General features: G+C 38.1%; 1 protein-coding gene across 13 annotated transcripts in view; it reads right to left on the reverse strand.

Moving 5' to 3' along the window:
• Positions 1-16,686, reverse strand: part of QTMAN (queuosine-tRNA mannosyltransferase) — a 185,087-nt gene that overhangs the window by 116,086 nt on the left and 52,315 nt on the right. For all 13 annotated transcript variants that reach the window (XR_012836187.1, XM_075757253.1, XM_075757256.1 and 10 more), the window contains one exon: positions 9,619-9,829. Coding sequence is in view for 12 of the 13 variants with exons in the window: in XM_075757253.1 (XP_075613368.1) it covers positions 9,619-9,800 (182 nt within the window). In the remaining variant the exon portion in view is untranslated. The remainder of the gene's footprint in view (positions 1-9,618; positions 9,830-16,686) is intronic.

The raw sequence follows: 16,686 nt of genomic DNA on the forward strand, positions 1-16,686 counted from the left end.
ATTTAAAATTTTCTTCGTTATTATGTAATACTTAGTTCCACAAAGATTTTTCCATGTCCCAAACAGACACACATCTTCATTATATGCAAAATATTTTACGCTAAAAAATATTATCACTCATAAAAGCAACACAAGTTATCAAAACTCGTAGTAGTTACAAGAATGAAAGTTGAAATAATTTTTCTATTGTTTTACTTATCATTTTCACTTTTTTTAAAAAACCATTTGATAAAGCATTAAACAATTTAAGTAGTTACATCAGGTAAAATTGGTGTGAGAGAAACGTTAGGCCCACTCTAGATACATCTTTCCTCATAGTAATTATTACTGTTAACAGGTATAGATTCCTCCAGTAATTCTTCTGCAAAAAGAAAATGACACATTTGCTTTTGATGTTGCATTCACTGCTATTTCCTTCATTCTTTCTTCAAGTTGCTATCAGACAGAAATACAAGCTGCAGCGTGCAACAAGTAAAAATGGAAATTAAGAAAGCTAAAACAAAAAATGATGAACAAGTAGGCAAGGTTATAAACAATAAAAAAAAAATGCTCTGAAATGGAAGGCATTCTTTAAAATGACTGTGTCCACTGGACCATCAGAGTATATGTGCAGGAGGGAGGGAGGAAAAGACAGGGACAAAGGACAAAGGCAAGAAAGGGAAAATACTGTCCAACAGAATAAGGAGATTGTAAAAATCTTCATTATAGAATAATGAACAAAAAAAAAAAAAAAGCTTTTCGGTTGCTTTGTATACATCAAAGATATTCAAATGAATAGACATAATTTACATAGAATCTCAGTACTTTTTTTAAAGGGAGGGTAAATTAATCATCATAATGCTTCAAAGCATACCAATAACAGGTATCATTCCCAAGACACTTGGGCTGAGTAGTACCAGAGGGAAGAGGAGGAGGAGGAGGAAATAAATTGATCAGACTGCAGTTTGGGGGAGTCAGAAGTCCATATTAAATTAAACGCATTCCATCGCACGGTAATTTGGCATATAAATTGTAATCAAACTACAGCCTAGGTATGTGTTGTATATTTAGAGAAGATACAATCCACAAAATCAAGTATTTTATGGGTCAATTCACATTAGCATTTCAGTTTGAGAACATTTATGAAGTGACTCTAATAACCATCCTCACCTAGCACGCCCCAGCTCTCACCAGGGTGGTCTCCAAGATTATGAACTGGATCCCTTCAGATGAAACTAAGCCTCTGATGGAGATTCAGTCCTTAAGAACTAGGCTACACCTATTCTGAAGTAAAAATTCCTGAAATAACATACTGTAGGGACGTTGGACCAGAAGCACCATTTCACCATTTCTCCTCTCCACAACCCTATCAAGTTGCACAAGCAGGCACACCTACCTGTGCAGTCATGTGCACATTACAATTCCATATGAAGTTGTAATCCCAGAGGAAACAAGGAGATAAAACCCGAAAACACCTTTGGGCACATTTTCTAGAGTGTACATGGACCTGGTTCAGTCCCTTCAAAATCCACCCTGAACCTCATGGACACCCACAGGAGATGCAGAGAGCTCACAGCTGGTGTGAAATATTGAAATATTGTTTGACCTTCCAGTCTGTACCAGCCAAGCACGTCAGAGAAAGCCCCTACCCAGTGGTCACGGCAGTTGTACTCAACGGAGACAAGGTGAGCAGTTACGGCAAGAGTGGAGGTGAAACCAGCTGAGCAGGGTACTAAGCTCTCAGGTACGTGCGCTCAGGCTGAACCAGGTAACTAGAGGTAACTAGAGGTAACTAGAGGTAACTAGAGGTAACTAGAGGTAACTAGAGGTAACTAGAGGTAACTAGAGGTAACTAGAGGTAACTAGAGGTAACTGAAGTCTTGGCCTGCTGTAGACTGGCAACTGAGATGTCCCCAGCAACCTGAACCAAGACTTGCTGAATTTAACGGAAAGGCAAATTCCAATGCATTTAAAAAATTAAAAAACAAAACAAAAACAAAAAAAAAAAAACCCAAACCTTTAAAAAAGGTCTTCTCCCAAAACTGTTTTGCTAAAAACAGTCTGTATAACATAAAATTTCTTTTCATTATATATCAATTCACAAAATCCAGCCTAGCTGTGAATACTCATTAAGAAAGCTAGTTATTTATGACACTGGGATACAAAGCTATAAATCCAAATCATGTGCAAACCAAGTATCTGACAAAATTTGTATTTCCTTCTTAGGAAAAAAAAAAAATTGAGATTAGGAAAAAGCAGCACAGAAAAAAAAAGAAAAAATCAAGATTTTACTCTTTATTAGACACAAACTGAAAGCTTTGTTTCTTCCTTTCCCTTTCAAAGATCAAATTAGTGTTATGGACTAGAATGACAATGAATTGTAGAAAGTATCATGTTCTTGATAATATAGTACTGTATATGTTTGTTATTTGAAAATAGAAATGTAATCCATAACTAATCTAAAAATAAATTATATACACAGCAACCATTTAAAAGGACAGATAAAATACTCATTAAAATCCTAAGTGTAGAAATACTGAATCATAATGCACAATTTCATTACATTTTACTGCCAGCAATGTAAATATCGATTCTCCAGGTGATTCATAAAATCCATTTTAGAAAGAAAAAGAAGGATTTCACCCAGCACTCGAGAACATAAAGGAAAACACATGTTAGGGTTTGTAAAACCAGACTGTTCTTTCCTTGTCTCATCAGAATATTTTTCTGGAATTCAAGCAAATCTTTTACACACCAAATGGACAACTACCATTTCACATTAGCACTTTCTATAGATCACCCAAGAGTCCCAACCAGCGTCCTTCCCGGTCCTGCACCTCTCCCTGCATTGTGTTCATCACTCCCACCTTATTTCTGCCAAATTCGAGATCTTATATATACTTCCACTGACTTCAAAGGAAGGACCCTGCATTTAAATTCATCTAAACCCTCTTTTAACTATCCAAATTGTGAAATTGCCTAATAACGGGACTGTAATAATAATAATAAAAAAAAAGCATGTTGTACAAATTAAACTAAAGTTTTTGGAGGGAAGTGTGCATGTGGGGGTTTCCACACAAAAACATAAAGAAAACCTGTCACTTTTAAAATGAATAGCTACCATCTGCCAGCATTTTATCTGAGGCAAAGTTGATTAATGCAAAGTGAATGTTTAAGATCACATTGCTGTCTGCCTGAATAAATTTCAGGTAGTTTACTTAGGAAATTATTTGTCCTGTTTTAAGAAACAGGTTTGTTGGGGGTTTTTTTCCTTATTGAATTCCTCCCCCCCATCCAAGTTTTTACGCAGCCAGACCTAAGAATAAAAAACATTTCCCCTTACATCGCCGTACTGCACAAGGACTGAGCGCCAGAACGTTGTTTCTGGCCCCTCTGCTCCCTGGCAGCAAGGTAATTAATCTGCCCGACAAAGGAGATCCCACCTCCTTCGCCAGCTTCATGAAAACTTTCAGGCAGCCTCTCTCCATCATACTGAAAAGTAAATTTTAGCAGTCTAATTGTGAGCAGAGTAACCACAGCAGTGCTGTGATCCTCAATAGGAAATGATTTTGCCCTTAGACCTTACTTAATTTTTTACTGGATTAGTTAATTTTTTTTTACTGGATTAATTTTTTTACTGATTACTTAATTATTTACTTTTATTTATTCTATCTTCCCGCTTAAAACAAATAAATCAATTCTAGAATTAAAACATTTTTCTTTTGTTAACTCTATCAAAGCATTGCTTTGCAGTAGCGTTCTGATAAAAATCATTCTCAAATACACTCGATTACATGTCTCTCTCTAGAAGTTTACTTTGAATGATAACATTTTCAGAAGAAGTTTGCAGAACAGATTTTGGGCGATATTAACTTAAAATCACACAAAACCCAGTTTTACGTTCCCACATTAGGTACTCCCAGCATCAGATGGTCTCCAAGTTCTCCCTCATCAGAGAGAATTTCACACCCGTTATTCAGGCTGGGACACCCTCTATTATACGGGGCTACAGAAGTGGAGGGCATCATCTGTGCTAAGTGGTGGAGCTTCGTGCCGTTCCATATGGACGTATATTCTCCTTGCTTACACTTTAAGCTGGCTGGACACCAGCCAGCTCTGGTCAGAAGTCACAAAGTTGTTTTAGCTCAGTACACGGTGCCTGTGTCTCGTATCTCGGTAGGGTTTATTAGTTTAGGCTCAACACGGCGCTAGGACGGCCATCTGGCCCCCGGTGCGAAGCTAGCTCCCAACCAGCTAGTGCAAAGCGTGGGCGGGATGAACGTGTGCGCGTTTGCACAAGCCCGTGTGAACTAACCTTGGTGAACTCAACTGATTTGTTTAAAATAAAAAAAAAAAAACAAAACAACCCACCACCAACAACAAAAAAAGCAAGTTTAGCACTAATGAAATTAAAGAAGTAATGACCCTTAACACAGCTAGGGAGCGTAAAAGAGGAGCATGGGACTAAGCAGCATTTCCTGTACCCTCCTTTCCGTGTGCTTTGCTCCTTTAAATGAATCATAGAATCATAGAATGAAGGATTTGTGTTACCCTTTGTTTGGACGTCTCTACAGCAAGGTAAGAACGTCGTTATTTGTACTCATCAGCGAGGCTACAGAAATGAGTAAGTTACACCCACAAAATGATGAGACCTGAACCCTGTCTTTAGGGGATAGTGGTTGTTACATTCAGTCACCTTATTTCTTCATGCCTTAATATCAACTAATCAAAGCACACAGGACAACTCATCAACCTATTCTCTAAGATCAGATTCCACTACATCTGATATAAAACACACACAACACGTCTTAACTTTACACTGAGCACCAAAGAAATGGTGTGAAACTGAGAGCAGCTCTGGACAGAAAATTATTCAGCAATTCCAAGAAGGTGAGCCACGTACCATCTTCAAACGTAACCAAGTTGAGCAATAAGACTAAAATACACACTCTTAGTAGTCAATACCATAAGTGAGATTCAAGTTTTATTCACCTATTTATAGAGGCAAATGCCATAAAATATGCCCCCAAAAACGAGTATCAGGTAAACCTTTTTTTTTTTTTTTTAAATTTGCAGGTACATGGTTATTTTCTCTTTAATATACTATTCACAGATACAATTTATTTATTTCTTACCTGAGTATTATTAGGGCCAAATGCTGGAAAGGCCTCTAATGCAGGGAAAATTACTCCACTTCCTATAAAGATTATGTAAAGATGCACTTCTAGTATTTGACATAAAGATGTAAAAAGAGAAAAACGTTCCCAGCATATACAGCTTTAATGAAAGGGCTGAAATTTGCCCTGCCTTGCTTCGAGTCACATCTTCAAACATCTTCCCCAGCACATACTTTACTTGCAGGTACTTTTTTGAAAAGAAAATACTTAGAAAACAGTAAGTATTGAATGCTCACACATGCAAGCTGTGTTATGTTTTCAGTGGGACCGCTCATACTGAACTGCTCACTGGAATAAAAATTTACAGGATCGCCGTTTTTAAGAGGACATTTAGGCGACTCCATCAGTTAGTAAAGAATTAACTCTACAATAACACATCTTCTCCTTATAGGACAGAATGAAAGTATCAGATCCAAAGCAATCCTAAATCTAGTAGACTTAACAGGTTATTAAAAAAAATAATTAAAAAACAAACCACATCTACATTATATACTCTTGAAATATACTATATATTGCTGAACACCACACCCCCCAGGTGGTTTTTTTTCAGAGCTCTATTAATTGAAAACAATGTTTTGTTTTCTCTTTTGTAAAATGTAAAAAGCACAGAGTTTGTCTTTAAAATATAGTTGTCAAATATCAAGGGGTATATATATGCTAACATTTACCCTAGGGGTATTTCAGGGCTAGAGTCTGTTACAAATAAAATCTTTATTCATATGAACAGCTACCTGGGGGGCAGTACTGAATGTTACACATAATATTTTTATATATATATTTAAAATAATCTAGCAGTGCTATTAAAGCAAACTGGAAGCTACACTGCATTTAGTCTCTCCGTTCTGCACAACTAAGTCTTATACTCCTAACTAGGAAAAAAAAAAAGGCTAAAAAAATGCTTTTTTGTTACGTGCTTTCTAGAATTACTGAATAGTCACTATGTGCTATGGAAAACAACTTTAGGCAAGATCAGACATCTACATTTATCAAAGAGTTTAAGCTGTCTGAAGCAAGTTGGGAGACAAAGCAGACAACGCGGCAGCTCTGCAGACTGCCAGCAGCCCGAGGAGGTCACGTCTCACTGCAGGACCTTCCTAATTTACGGAATAAAGATGATAATATTCCGTCAACTGCTAACAAAACTCTGTAATTGTTGAAAAGCTTGTCTAGAGAAAGCAGACAGTAACAGTGGCCTTTTTGAGTACATTTCAAATGCTGTGATTTGGAAATTGCCACCACAAGGATGAAACTCCTTCTTTCCAATTAATGAAAAATCATGGGAGTCTCTGTACAGCAATTAAGAAAGCTCTGTGGCTGCTGGACATCAATATATTAGACTGTTTCAAGTTTACTAGCCAAGTGTGCCACCTTTAAAAGCTCTCCTTATGGCCTTCCAAGTTGGAGGGACTCGCTGGGTGTCTGGTCTTCCCCCATTCATCAGGGTTTCTGTCCTCCTTCATGGAGATGAATGAAGACGTGAGCTGGTTGGACAACACGCCGCACAATGAAGCCATGAAAACAGAAAAGCAACATTTTTCTAGAGAAACACAGCGCGTCTTTTGCATAAGGGAACTAGTATAAATCTACGCAGTGTTGCAGATAAAACACTAAGTGTTCGATACCTTCCCTAATAGCTACACGTGTTCCCCTTGAAGGGTGAGGGGATCTTCTCCCTGTGACAATTCTGGGTAAATCTCATTTTTGCACGGGAAGATCATTTTATTGCACATCAAGTTCACAAAAGTAACGTTAGATGCACCGCTCGTTATCAATTCAGGTTTAAGTCTCGCTCAAGGGAGAACTTGTCTGCTCTCCAGTAGAAGTATTTGCAAGTTCATCACAAACTAGCATCTGAATTTAACATCTACGATTCTGCACTCTACACTCTGCTTCAAAAGCACTTTTTAAGACTGGTCCTTAACTCACTGAACATCACTTGAAAACTAAGAAACCTGCTTCCTTCCCCTAATCAGTTTATATATATACAGGCATAGATCTTTTAAAACGCATTTATACTACTGCTGTATAGATGTATAGCAATACCAGACTTATTAGCATCCGTATTATTTCTCATACATACCAGCATCTTGAAATAAAGTACAGTTTGAAAATAAAAATTTAGTAATGCAACTCCATCACCAAAAATGTTTGCACTTGAAATATTTGTGACCTTTCTGTATTATCAAACACACAAATAGAAACAAGGTAGTTATGAAATGTCACATTTATGAAAATCACTTGTAAAAGAAAATTTTTATTCTACAAATAATGTCAATGTTTTAAATAATGCAAATTGGGTATTTCCCACAACCACACAAGAAAGTTGAAATATTTAAATGTGTAATTCAAAACACACATTCCTGCCAGTTTGCAGTAAGAATTTTGTCTTAACAAACTGCTACCTGGGAAGCAGATCTTTAGTGGTTACTAGCAAGCTAGAAGTAAAAGAATCAATGTTAATTTTAATCAATGTTTTTTCTAATAGGAGAGAGTAGTCAGGCTCATTAGGTTGTAGTCTGATGCACTTATACTTTCAATTTAATAAAACCTGAAACATTCAATTACAAAACAAACATTAAAAATGTGCAAGTAAAGTAGAAGGTACCTCTCATCAGTTTTCCTCTCACCAGTCACATCAGCCCTTGTTCCTAAAATTTTATCCTGCCTGTGAGGATAAGGTACACACTCTTTTTTAAATATTGCATCTTTGTGAACTTTGACTGCTTGATTCCATCTGATCAAACCCTAACAGCAACAGCAAAAAAAAAGCTTTCCTCTCTTTAAGATGCTCTATTGGTTAGATCAGATTTATTTGCTGTCAGTAAAGGTTATATTTGCACATAAGTCTATGACAGATTGCAAGTTTATTAACTTGAAGTGAGTTTTCAAGCTGCTGGGTTGAGGTTTTTTTTGTTGGGTTGTTATTTTTGGGGGGGTGGGGTGGTTTTTTTGGTCGTCATTCCCTCCCCGTTCCCCCAAGATGTGGGTTACTTGACAAATTGGAGTTAAGTTATCTTAGGTCAATGTAACTGTAAGTTAAACTAATGAAGTGTATGTCTATGAGTGATGTCTGATTAGTTTAATACAGTTAGTGCTGGACAGCTTGGGCTGCTGACCTTGAAGGAACACAGATAACATTGCGATGCGTTGGAGGATGTGGTTGCGATACAAGACAAATTTACATAACAGTTTGTCATATACACTCCTCCAAAAAAAAATTGTTGCAAAAGGAAAGCAATAGGAAACCAACGCTAAACGCTTCGCACAAGAGAAACCGGGGAAAATTAATAATAACATTTGGCTTGGGATGGTAGTTTATTTTAAATGCAAGCCAGAAGCAAGCACAGAAAAGGTGTACATTTATATAGTATGCATTCCAAAACAGATTAGACACTGTGTTGGGCAGCACTGTTCAAACACAGCCTTCTATAGCACAAGATCTACTCTTGAAAAATCATATTCCTTCCCCAGCCGACTACGTCTACTTGCTCCTGGTAACAAATACCAGACCCAATTCTGAACTGTAAGTAGTTAGCACGTCATTTAGCTGTGCTTAGAGTGCTGCTGAAGTTCACTCTGTGGCTGAAAAGCAGCTGCTTGTGCTAAAACATCCCCATGCACAAATTGCCTCTCTCCATGAAGGTGCAAAGTCAACCAAATGTTCATTTACTACCCGTGCCGCAATGCTCTGCTGCATGCCCTGAGCGGAGCAGGCACCGCACCATGCAACGTGCCACTGCTCAATACAATCATCTTACCACATCTCAACTGATCAGGTAGGCCAAGCAAAATCATTGGGTTTAAAGACAGCTTGGTTCTGGAGTGACTGATTCTCACTACATGATAGCTATCAGTTGACCTAAATAGTCTGCTTTTATCAGGCCAGGTTCTAGCTGACAGAAATTTGCTACTTACATAAATGCATAATTGACACCCACAGTTGCTGGCACATTACAGAACCGGACCGTCATTAAGATAAAACTGCTCCCTTAACCCTCCAGGTCAGCCCAAGCAGTACACTGATAAATCAGACTTGCTAATAGAGACATCGGAGGGCAAGCGAAGAAGCTCACAGTGTTTACATCTGTGCCATCCTTCAAACTAATCTGGGAAGCACAATTAAAACCTTTCAGTATTGCTGGATTCACTCGATAATTTTAAAATAAGATGTACATATACACATGTACGCAAACAGGTATCCATATACTTGCGCTCTTAGAGACTCTCAAGGACTAGCAATGCAAGACAAAATAATCTAGGAAACTCTAAAACATGGCAGTAAATTTCCCAGTTACACCCCAAGAAGTCAACGCAAGAAGAAAAACTCACATTGTCCACTGCAAGTCTCCACTTGCTTGTGCATATAAGCCTTGCATGCACATAACCGAAAATTCAGCTCAAGAGACCTTGTTGAAGGCATCTCCATAATTTGAGCTTAGAAATTATTCAGCTCCAGGGTTACCTGTAATTAGTACTTGTTGGCACTGTTTGCATGAAATAAAGAGCAGCAGTCCGTGCTTTCCAATGCCACTTCTTAGCAGGGAGTGTACAGAGGACACAGTCTTCTTGTAGCTCTTCCTGGAGAAGATCCATCAGCTGTTTGTGGGAACCACCATAGAAGGCTTCAATGAGAAGAACGCTCATTTTCCAAGTACTTCAGAACCATCTGGATTCTGAAAATGACAACAGAGAAATATTTGACTTTAGAAATACTTCCTTTTTTTTTTTTTTTTTTGCTATATTGGAAAAAGCAGAAACATATTGCAAGACCTTACAGGGTCTTCATTTTTCCTGTGAAATTAATCCTTCATATTATATTAATGAGTTTACTTCAGAAAAGGCTACTTCACAATTATGATAAAATTATCACACCTATTCGTTTCAACCATTAAAAGATACCGTTTGTAATTTTTCAATGACTCAAAATGTGCAGGACTTAAAAAACATACTGTATTTTGAATTTATTGTTTTGTTTTCAATCAGATATTTAAAAGCAGCTTTACTTTACACACTCACTCTTAAATACATGCATTTCTTCCATAGGTTAGGAAGTAGTTTGTTCATTTTTACATAGTTTCCCCCCCCTTTTCCTGGCAGTAGATAAAACTCAAGAACAATTGAAATGCGCTTCAGCCCCAACAGTTGCTAATAACAGTAATCAGGGTAAGTGACTTGAAGCCCCCGGCCTGGGGAGATGCAGTCTGAGCATCCTGCATCTCTGGGAGCTGGGGTCACCACCTGAGCAACACGCTCGGACCCTGCAGGTGATGTAAACCATGAGGGGTTTTTGGGTTGGTTTGTTGGGTTTGGTTTTTTGAGTACTCCAAAATGGCTGGAAGTGAACAGTATCACAGGCTTAAGGAAGCTTTCAGATGAGAAGCCACAGAGCTGCTCGCAAACAGGATGCAAAACGTGCTGCCCAAAGTGAAGGGGAAGATAAAAACCCTGTGACTATTGCTCATCTCCTTCATGAGTCACAGACTTGGGGTCCTGAAAAGCTGCTTTTCAGATGCTTGGAGCAAAACCATCACATACAAACATTGAAAACAAAACCCTGAAAGGTATTCACCATCCATGACTGCCTCTCTGATGGTTTCCTTCTCAACATACCCTAGCGAGGCAGGACTCTCCGTTAAACTTATTTACTCAGGCTTCATGTTTGATGCTGTACATTGCAAGACCCTACATTCATTTCCTGACCTGTAATTTCTAGTGGTTTCAGGCTGTAATCCTTATCTCCTCAAAGCTTCTGGTGACAAGAAGTGGGAATAAAACAGAGAATTACATCCTCTCCAGAAAATATCAATCATCATCTCAACCTTGAAATTCAGTTAAATTCAAGTTCAGGTTAAAAAAAAATTATGTATTCTGTAATCAAAGGGTAGAAAACAAACAAAAAAAACTTGTAAGTGCACTGTAGCTACCAAAAGATCAACTAGCCAGCAACAAAAATCCAAACACTGAATAAATTTAATTGGAAGAGAAAATATAAGAAACCTCTAGATAGCTTTGAGTCATTGGCCCATCATGGTGCCAGATGAAATGGCGATGTAGATCTGCTGGGTCATTACAGATCAACCAGCAAAAGCAAAAGCTTTCCGTGCACTGACTTTCTTGCCCTAATCCAGCCTCGATTCAGATTATAATTTGCTCTATCATTCACTCCCCCATATTGTTTCAAATTTTTTTTTTTTATAAATACCTTCCTTTCAAAAGAAAAACAGTGCCTTTCTAGAAGCAGAGACTTCACTCCATTTTGGAGCTTGCTTCTTTTCAGGTAGCAAAGCAGATTCTGATCTCTTTTCCACTGACCTAATTTCAAAAAAATCACACTTTTGAGATCACTGACGTTTTCTGAATTTACAATGATGTAACCGAAATCATACTCTGTACTCCAAAGCCCTTTTGGAGCCTGCAGGGTAATAACTGCTATAAAAACACAAGCTGTGTTTTAGAATCTGCACTATTCACCTAAAGAACAATTTGTAATTAATCATGCTACACTTGTCATCAAATGTCGTCGAAAATTTAACTCAAAAGATTACAGGGAAGCATTTTGCAAATTCAGCCCCCCAAAAAGGGGGTACGTGAAAAGTTGGTAAATGCCACTGAGTCCGTCACTCAGGGAGAATGAGTTGCAGTTAATTTACAAATCATTAGTGGTATCAGTAATAAAATAATCCGTTCATGAAATATCTGATCAAATCGCACTTCATCAGACTAGTTCTGAAACCGGCCATATCACTAGGTTTAGCTGAATCAACAATGTGCTCTTTGGTTTTATTTTGCAACAGTTTTCACTGTACGTCCCTTATGGGGACGGAGAATGACTGTACATGCTGACGGTAAGAGACTTTCTCGGTTCTCAGGTTTCCTTCTTGCTTAAAAGATCCTGACATTTAGTTCTTCTGCATTTACCCTACCTTTAGATCTATTCATAAAAAACGCATTATGCAAATATTACACAAATATTGCCATACAATAAACTCCCTTTGGCTATTCGCATTGGGAAACCGGGTTGAAATTGTGGATGCATCGTGGAGTGCGTAATTCTTCACAATAATACCCGGAGAGCCCACGGCAGCAGCACACACGGGTGAAAACCAGCAATGACACATTTTTCAGACACTATCTGAAACTCAAAGGCTTTCTTACAGAACTCCTGCTCCCCCAAAATTTAGCTACTGCTCCCTGAAATCCTCACGAGCGCTTGCAGGATTCTAGTGTCATATTATCTTTATACATTACCAATACTATACATCAGATTCAATTTAGAAAAAAATGTTTTCTAATGTGCAGTATACGGCATGTTTTGTTCTTGTTTTGGTCTTTACAGGATGCTACTTAAATATGAAATAACTAAAGAATAATGGCAGCACAATATATGTCATGTTGACTTCAGGGATCGACTAAGCTGGAGCAATGAAAAAGTTAATAAATCTTCTGTTTTAAAAAGATACACTGATAATGCAAAGGAAATTATATTATATATAACTAATAATTTCTTGTATTTAAAAAGGCACAGAGGAGGTAAGACACAGTCATTTACCTCATATTTCACTCACATGACTTCCAGTTTTGTTCACATAAAAAAAGAGCATCTATTATTTTTGCTTTATTTCCCCTGACCTAGCCAAGTTAAGGTAAATATGAAGCACATACTCCTCAGAGGTCTCGAAAAGACACAGCTGATAAATGGCCTGAGAACATTCACCGTATCTGATGGAATGCAATCCTCAATTAAATATAAATCACTCCAGGTATTCTTTTCCCTGTTTCAAAGAAAACAACAAATATTAGAAAAACAGAACTGTTTCCCCTTTCTCATTACAGCGCTTCCTCTCTGGAGCCAGCAATCCTGGGTGTTCCTCTAACAGCTCAACCCCGTCCGCAGGGCTGCAGCACCCTTTGCTTTGAAAAATCTGTTCCTCTGCCTACACCGTATGTAGCAGCACATTCTGCAGGATACACATGAATAAGAAGCTATCTGAAATAAGAAAACCCTCCCAAGTGGTAACAGTGCCATGACTAATACAGGGGTATACTAAAATACCGAGAAATTCTGGTAGGTAATTAGGTGCTGTCTCAAAGCCAGCATCTCGGAGTGACATTCATCCAGGACTTTTGTCACTTCCTTCAGCTCCACCACACGGTGAGAGAAACTGCAAGTGATGGAGTCCCTAGACAGGCCACTGCTGTTTGACCCAATAATTTTCCTTTAAAAGAAATTCTGAGTACTATACAGAGCAATAAATAAATATTTACTTTAATGGCACGGAAGAATTAACTGTCCAACTAGCCACAGAAACCATGGCTTCTTTTTAAACTCCAGCTGAACACCAACTACGGTATTTTTGTTAACCGACCTAGGTAGAGAAAACTTATAATTTTCCATGATTTATTAAAGAACGAACATTCACTCTGTCTTATAAACAGAAGTGTGGTTTCACAAACATCAGCATAGCTCGCATCAGAAAGCCATAATTAGCTCCGTTCATTGACGTATTCAGACAACATAAATTACAGATCATGTTTAAATATCTGTCCAACAAAATAGCTGAGCGACAATCCAAAACCAAAGGAATAATTGTTAATATATTCCATAGGTAGAGAGATGCTATTAGTTACAGGAAATAAGGTATATGGTTTCAGTAATGATTGTTTTAACGGTCACAGTCCCACACGTATGAGAAATTTATTCCACCACCGTATCCAGAGCACACGTGGTTCAGTATCTTATAAATCAAGTGACTACAAAACCCATCAGGTATGCACTGTGGACACAAACATACTTGGAACCTTTGATGATTTCAGATAAACCCACCGTAACACCTCATACGGGCAAAAAACTTTTCGTGTTCCACGTTGTGATAAAATGGGATTTCCCAAAGGGCTACTCAGGGTCTTCACCTTTCCTCCTGCCCCTTCTCCCTGCACGCCCCACCAACACGCACCCAGCCGAAGTGTTGATGTGTCGTGTACACACGCACACAAACCTAGATTGAAAGAGCCTGCGTTACCCTCCCACTCATGACAGTGACTCACCAAAACCCCAGAGCTATACCTTAAACACACTCACATTTTAATGTTTGACCAAAATTTAACTCGTATTGAGATCACCCAAAAGTACCGTCTCTAAGGTTTGTCATTACTAAACTGTGTAAATGCACAAAGTGAGAATGCCACTTATCTTTTATATAAATCAACTGGAAAAAGCAAAAAATCCTCTACTTCTTTTGAGAATGTGGTAAACCAAAATTGTTCACCTTTATTTGAACGTCTGCATCAGCACTAATATTAATTTACTGGTGACACCTATAAACCACAGTCTGCCCCATCCACACAACCTGAGAGTTGCAAACATCTACAGAACACCAAAAACTAGTATTACCTGCAGACATTCTATACTGAAACCTGTATGGATTGCACTGCCTGCTTTTGTTTCACTCAACACACAACATTTAATTTTACTGTGCTTATGATCTATGTATATGTTTGCAAAGACTGCCTTCGTTACATTGACAGTCAATTCCCAGCCAGAAATAAAACCAGAGTGAACAGGAGAAGCGGCAGAAGTCCCAACGGTCCCAGGTAAGGATTCCCCCATCTGGGAACTCTGCCTCAAAACCCCTTTTAGTGTAAGCCTTAAGGATACTTATTTGAAGTATTTGCTTAAAGGACTGCTAAGTTATTCTTCTATGGACTATTTTAAGATTACTGTAAATGCACATAGACTGAAAAATCAGCTGCTTGTCATACACTTTAAAATATACAATTAAGTATTTTTTTTCCTCATTCTCAGAATTACATTCCCCAAAATGCTCATGCGTCAGAGCATGGGGCAGGCATGCAACCCACATAGGTGAGAAGCACAGCAGCGCTTGCGATGATGCAAGTAGAATTGCAAACAATAGAATTTTAAAGGAATTGCTTTGATCTTAACTAAAAAACAAACTGCGAAGATCACCGGGTTCAGTTCTTACATCTGGGCTTTCAACCCTGAAATGCAACAGCAGGAATCGAAAGTTACAGTTTAAAGATGTCCCACGGCTGTTAATCCAGAGGCACCATGGCACAAGAGACTGTAATGGCTCCTTTTGGAGTTTACATATCTAGGGAGTAACATGCTGTAAAATCCGCACATTATCCTGTGCATGCTAAGTAAACAATATCGCCGTAAATCCTTATGAAAAAGTTGTTAATGCATATGCAGAGTACGCATTTCAAAACTCCGTGTTTAAATTGTTTTATTATTTTATCTATGCAAAGGCACTAATGGCCTTCATCATTTCTTGCTGTAAATTAAATTTGGTTTTTTTCAGCTATAGGGAAAAAAAAAAATTACTCCTGAGAATTTTCTTTTCACCTTCTTTCCTGACAGTCTAAGAGTGTGATAAATACTTTGCATCTATACTTCTAGCCATCCTCTATCTCCATCTTTGAAGATCTTATTCTATATTGAATAAAGTAAATTATTGCAATTTATTTTTTTTCCAGTGGACAAAAACATCTGTGCATTACATTTATGGTTATCTCAAAACCACACACAGCCACACTACCTGGGTGGCGAACATACATCCCCCCTTTGGAGCACAGCACTCAAAAGACATTATCAGGGAAATTTCACTGACCGATCTCCCGATTCCCGGCACATTGTGAACAGGAATTACAACACACAATTCGGTTTGCGTGTCTCTCACTGACCTCCTAAGTGGCCTACGTGCTGCTCAGAACAGGGTCTCAGGGAAACTAAATAGCCTGTGAACTATTTTTGTGCGTTCAGATGAAAAAAAAGACAAAGTAAGTAGTATTTCTCATATTTAATTAGGAGAAAGTTTTCTTCATTTCTAAGCCAGAAGAGAAGGGGAAAAGACAAAGAAGAGGTGTGATGGAGAACCAGCCGCCATGCTCTGCCAGGGAAGTGACTACAGCCACGACTACCCATCGCCAACAAACTGGATGACTCTTCCACAGAGTTTGTTCCTCTCCTTCCTCCCTTTAATGGCCCCGACAGATTTACAGAAGTCAACGTGCGTAAGCTCTAGAGCAGCAGAACTTAACTATCTTCACAAAAAGTTCCAACATTATTTTGGGTAGCTCTTCAACCAGTAACAGGATTTGGGGGAAAAAAAAAAAAAAAAAAAAGAAAAATTGGTACAGATCTAATACGAGAGTATAACCTGAAAATGCAAGGTTAGCAATTGTATTTGATAGAAAATTAGTTATTCTGATCGAACAGTTAATTATAAGCTCCCATTTGCCATGTAATTCAAAAGCCTGGAATAATGATAACTTACTTTAACAGAGACTGCTAATGTTGTTTAATGGTATGTTGGTTTAATCCAACCTATTTGGACTGTGTTTACAGTGCTTGAAGGCTCAAGACAGTTTACACGACTCATCTTCCCCAGTCCTGTACCTATTACTATAAATTTGATAATACTGATGATCTTGAAGGCTTACAATAGGTTTAAACAGATGAACAATACTTGATTTAGAATATCTCTGAGCAGATAGGGAACTAATAGGT

This window comes from Balearica regulorum, chromosome 6 (assembly GCF_011004875.1).
Source record: "Balearica regulorum gibbericeps isolate bBalReg1 chromosome 6, bBalReg1.pri, whole genome shotgun sequence".
Taxonomy (NCBI): domain Eukaryota; kingdom Metazoa; phylum Chordata; class Aves; order Gruiformes; family Gruidae; genus Balearica; species Balearica regulorum.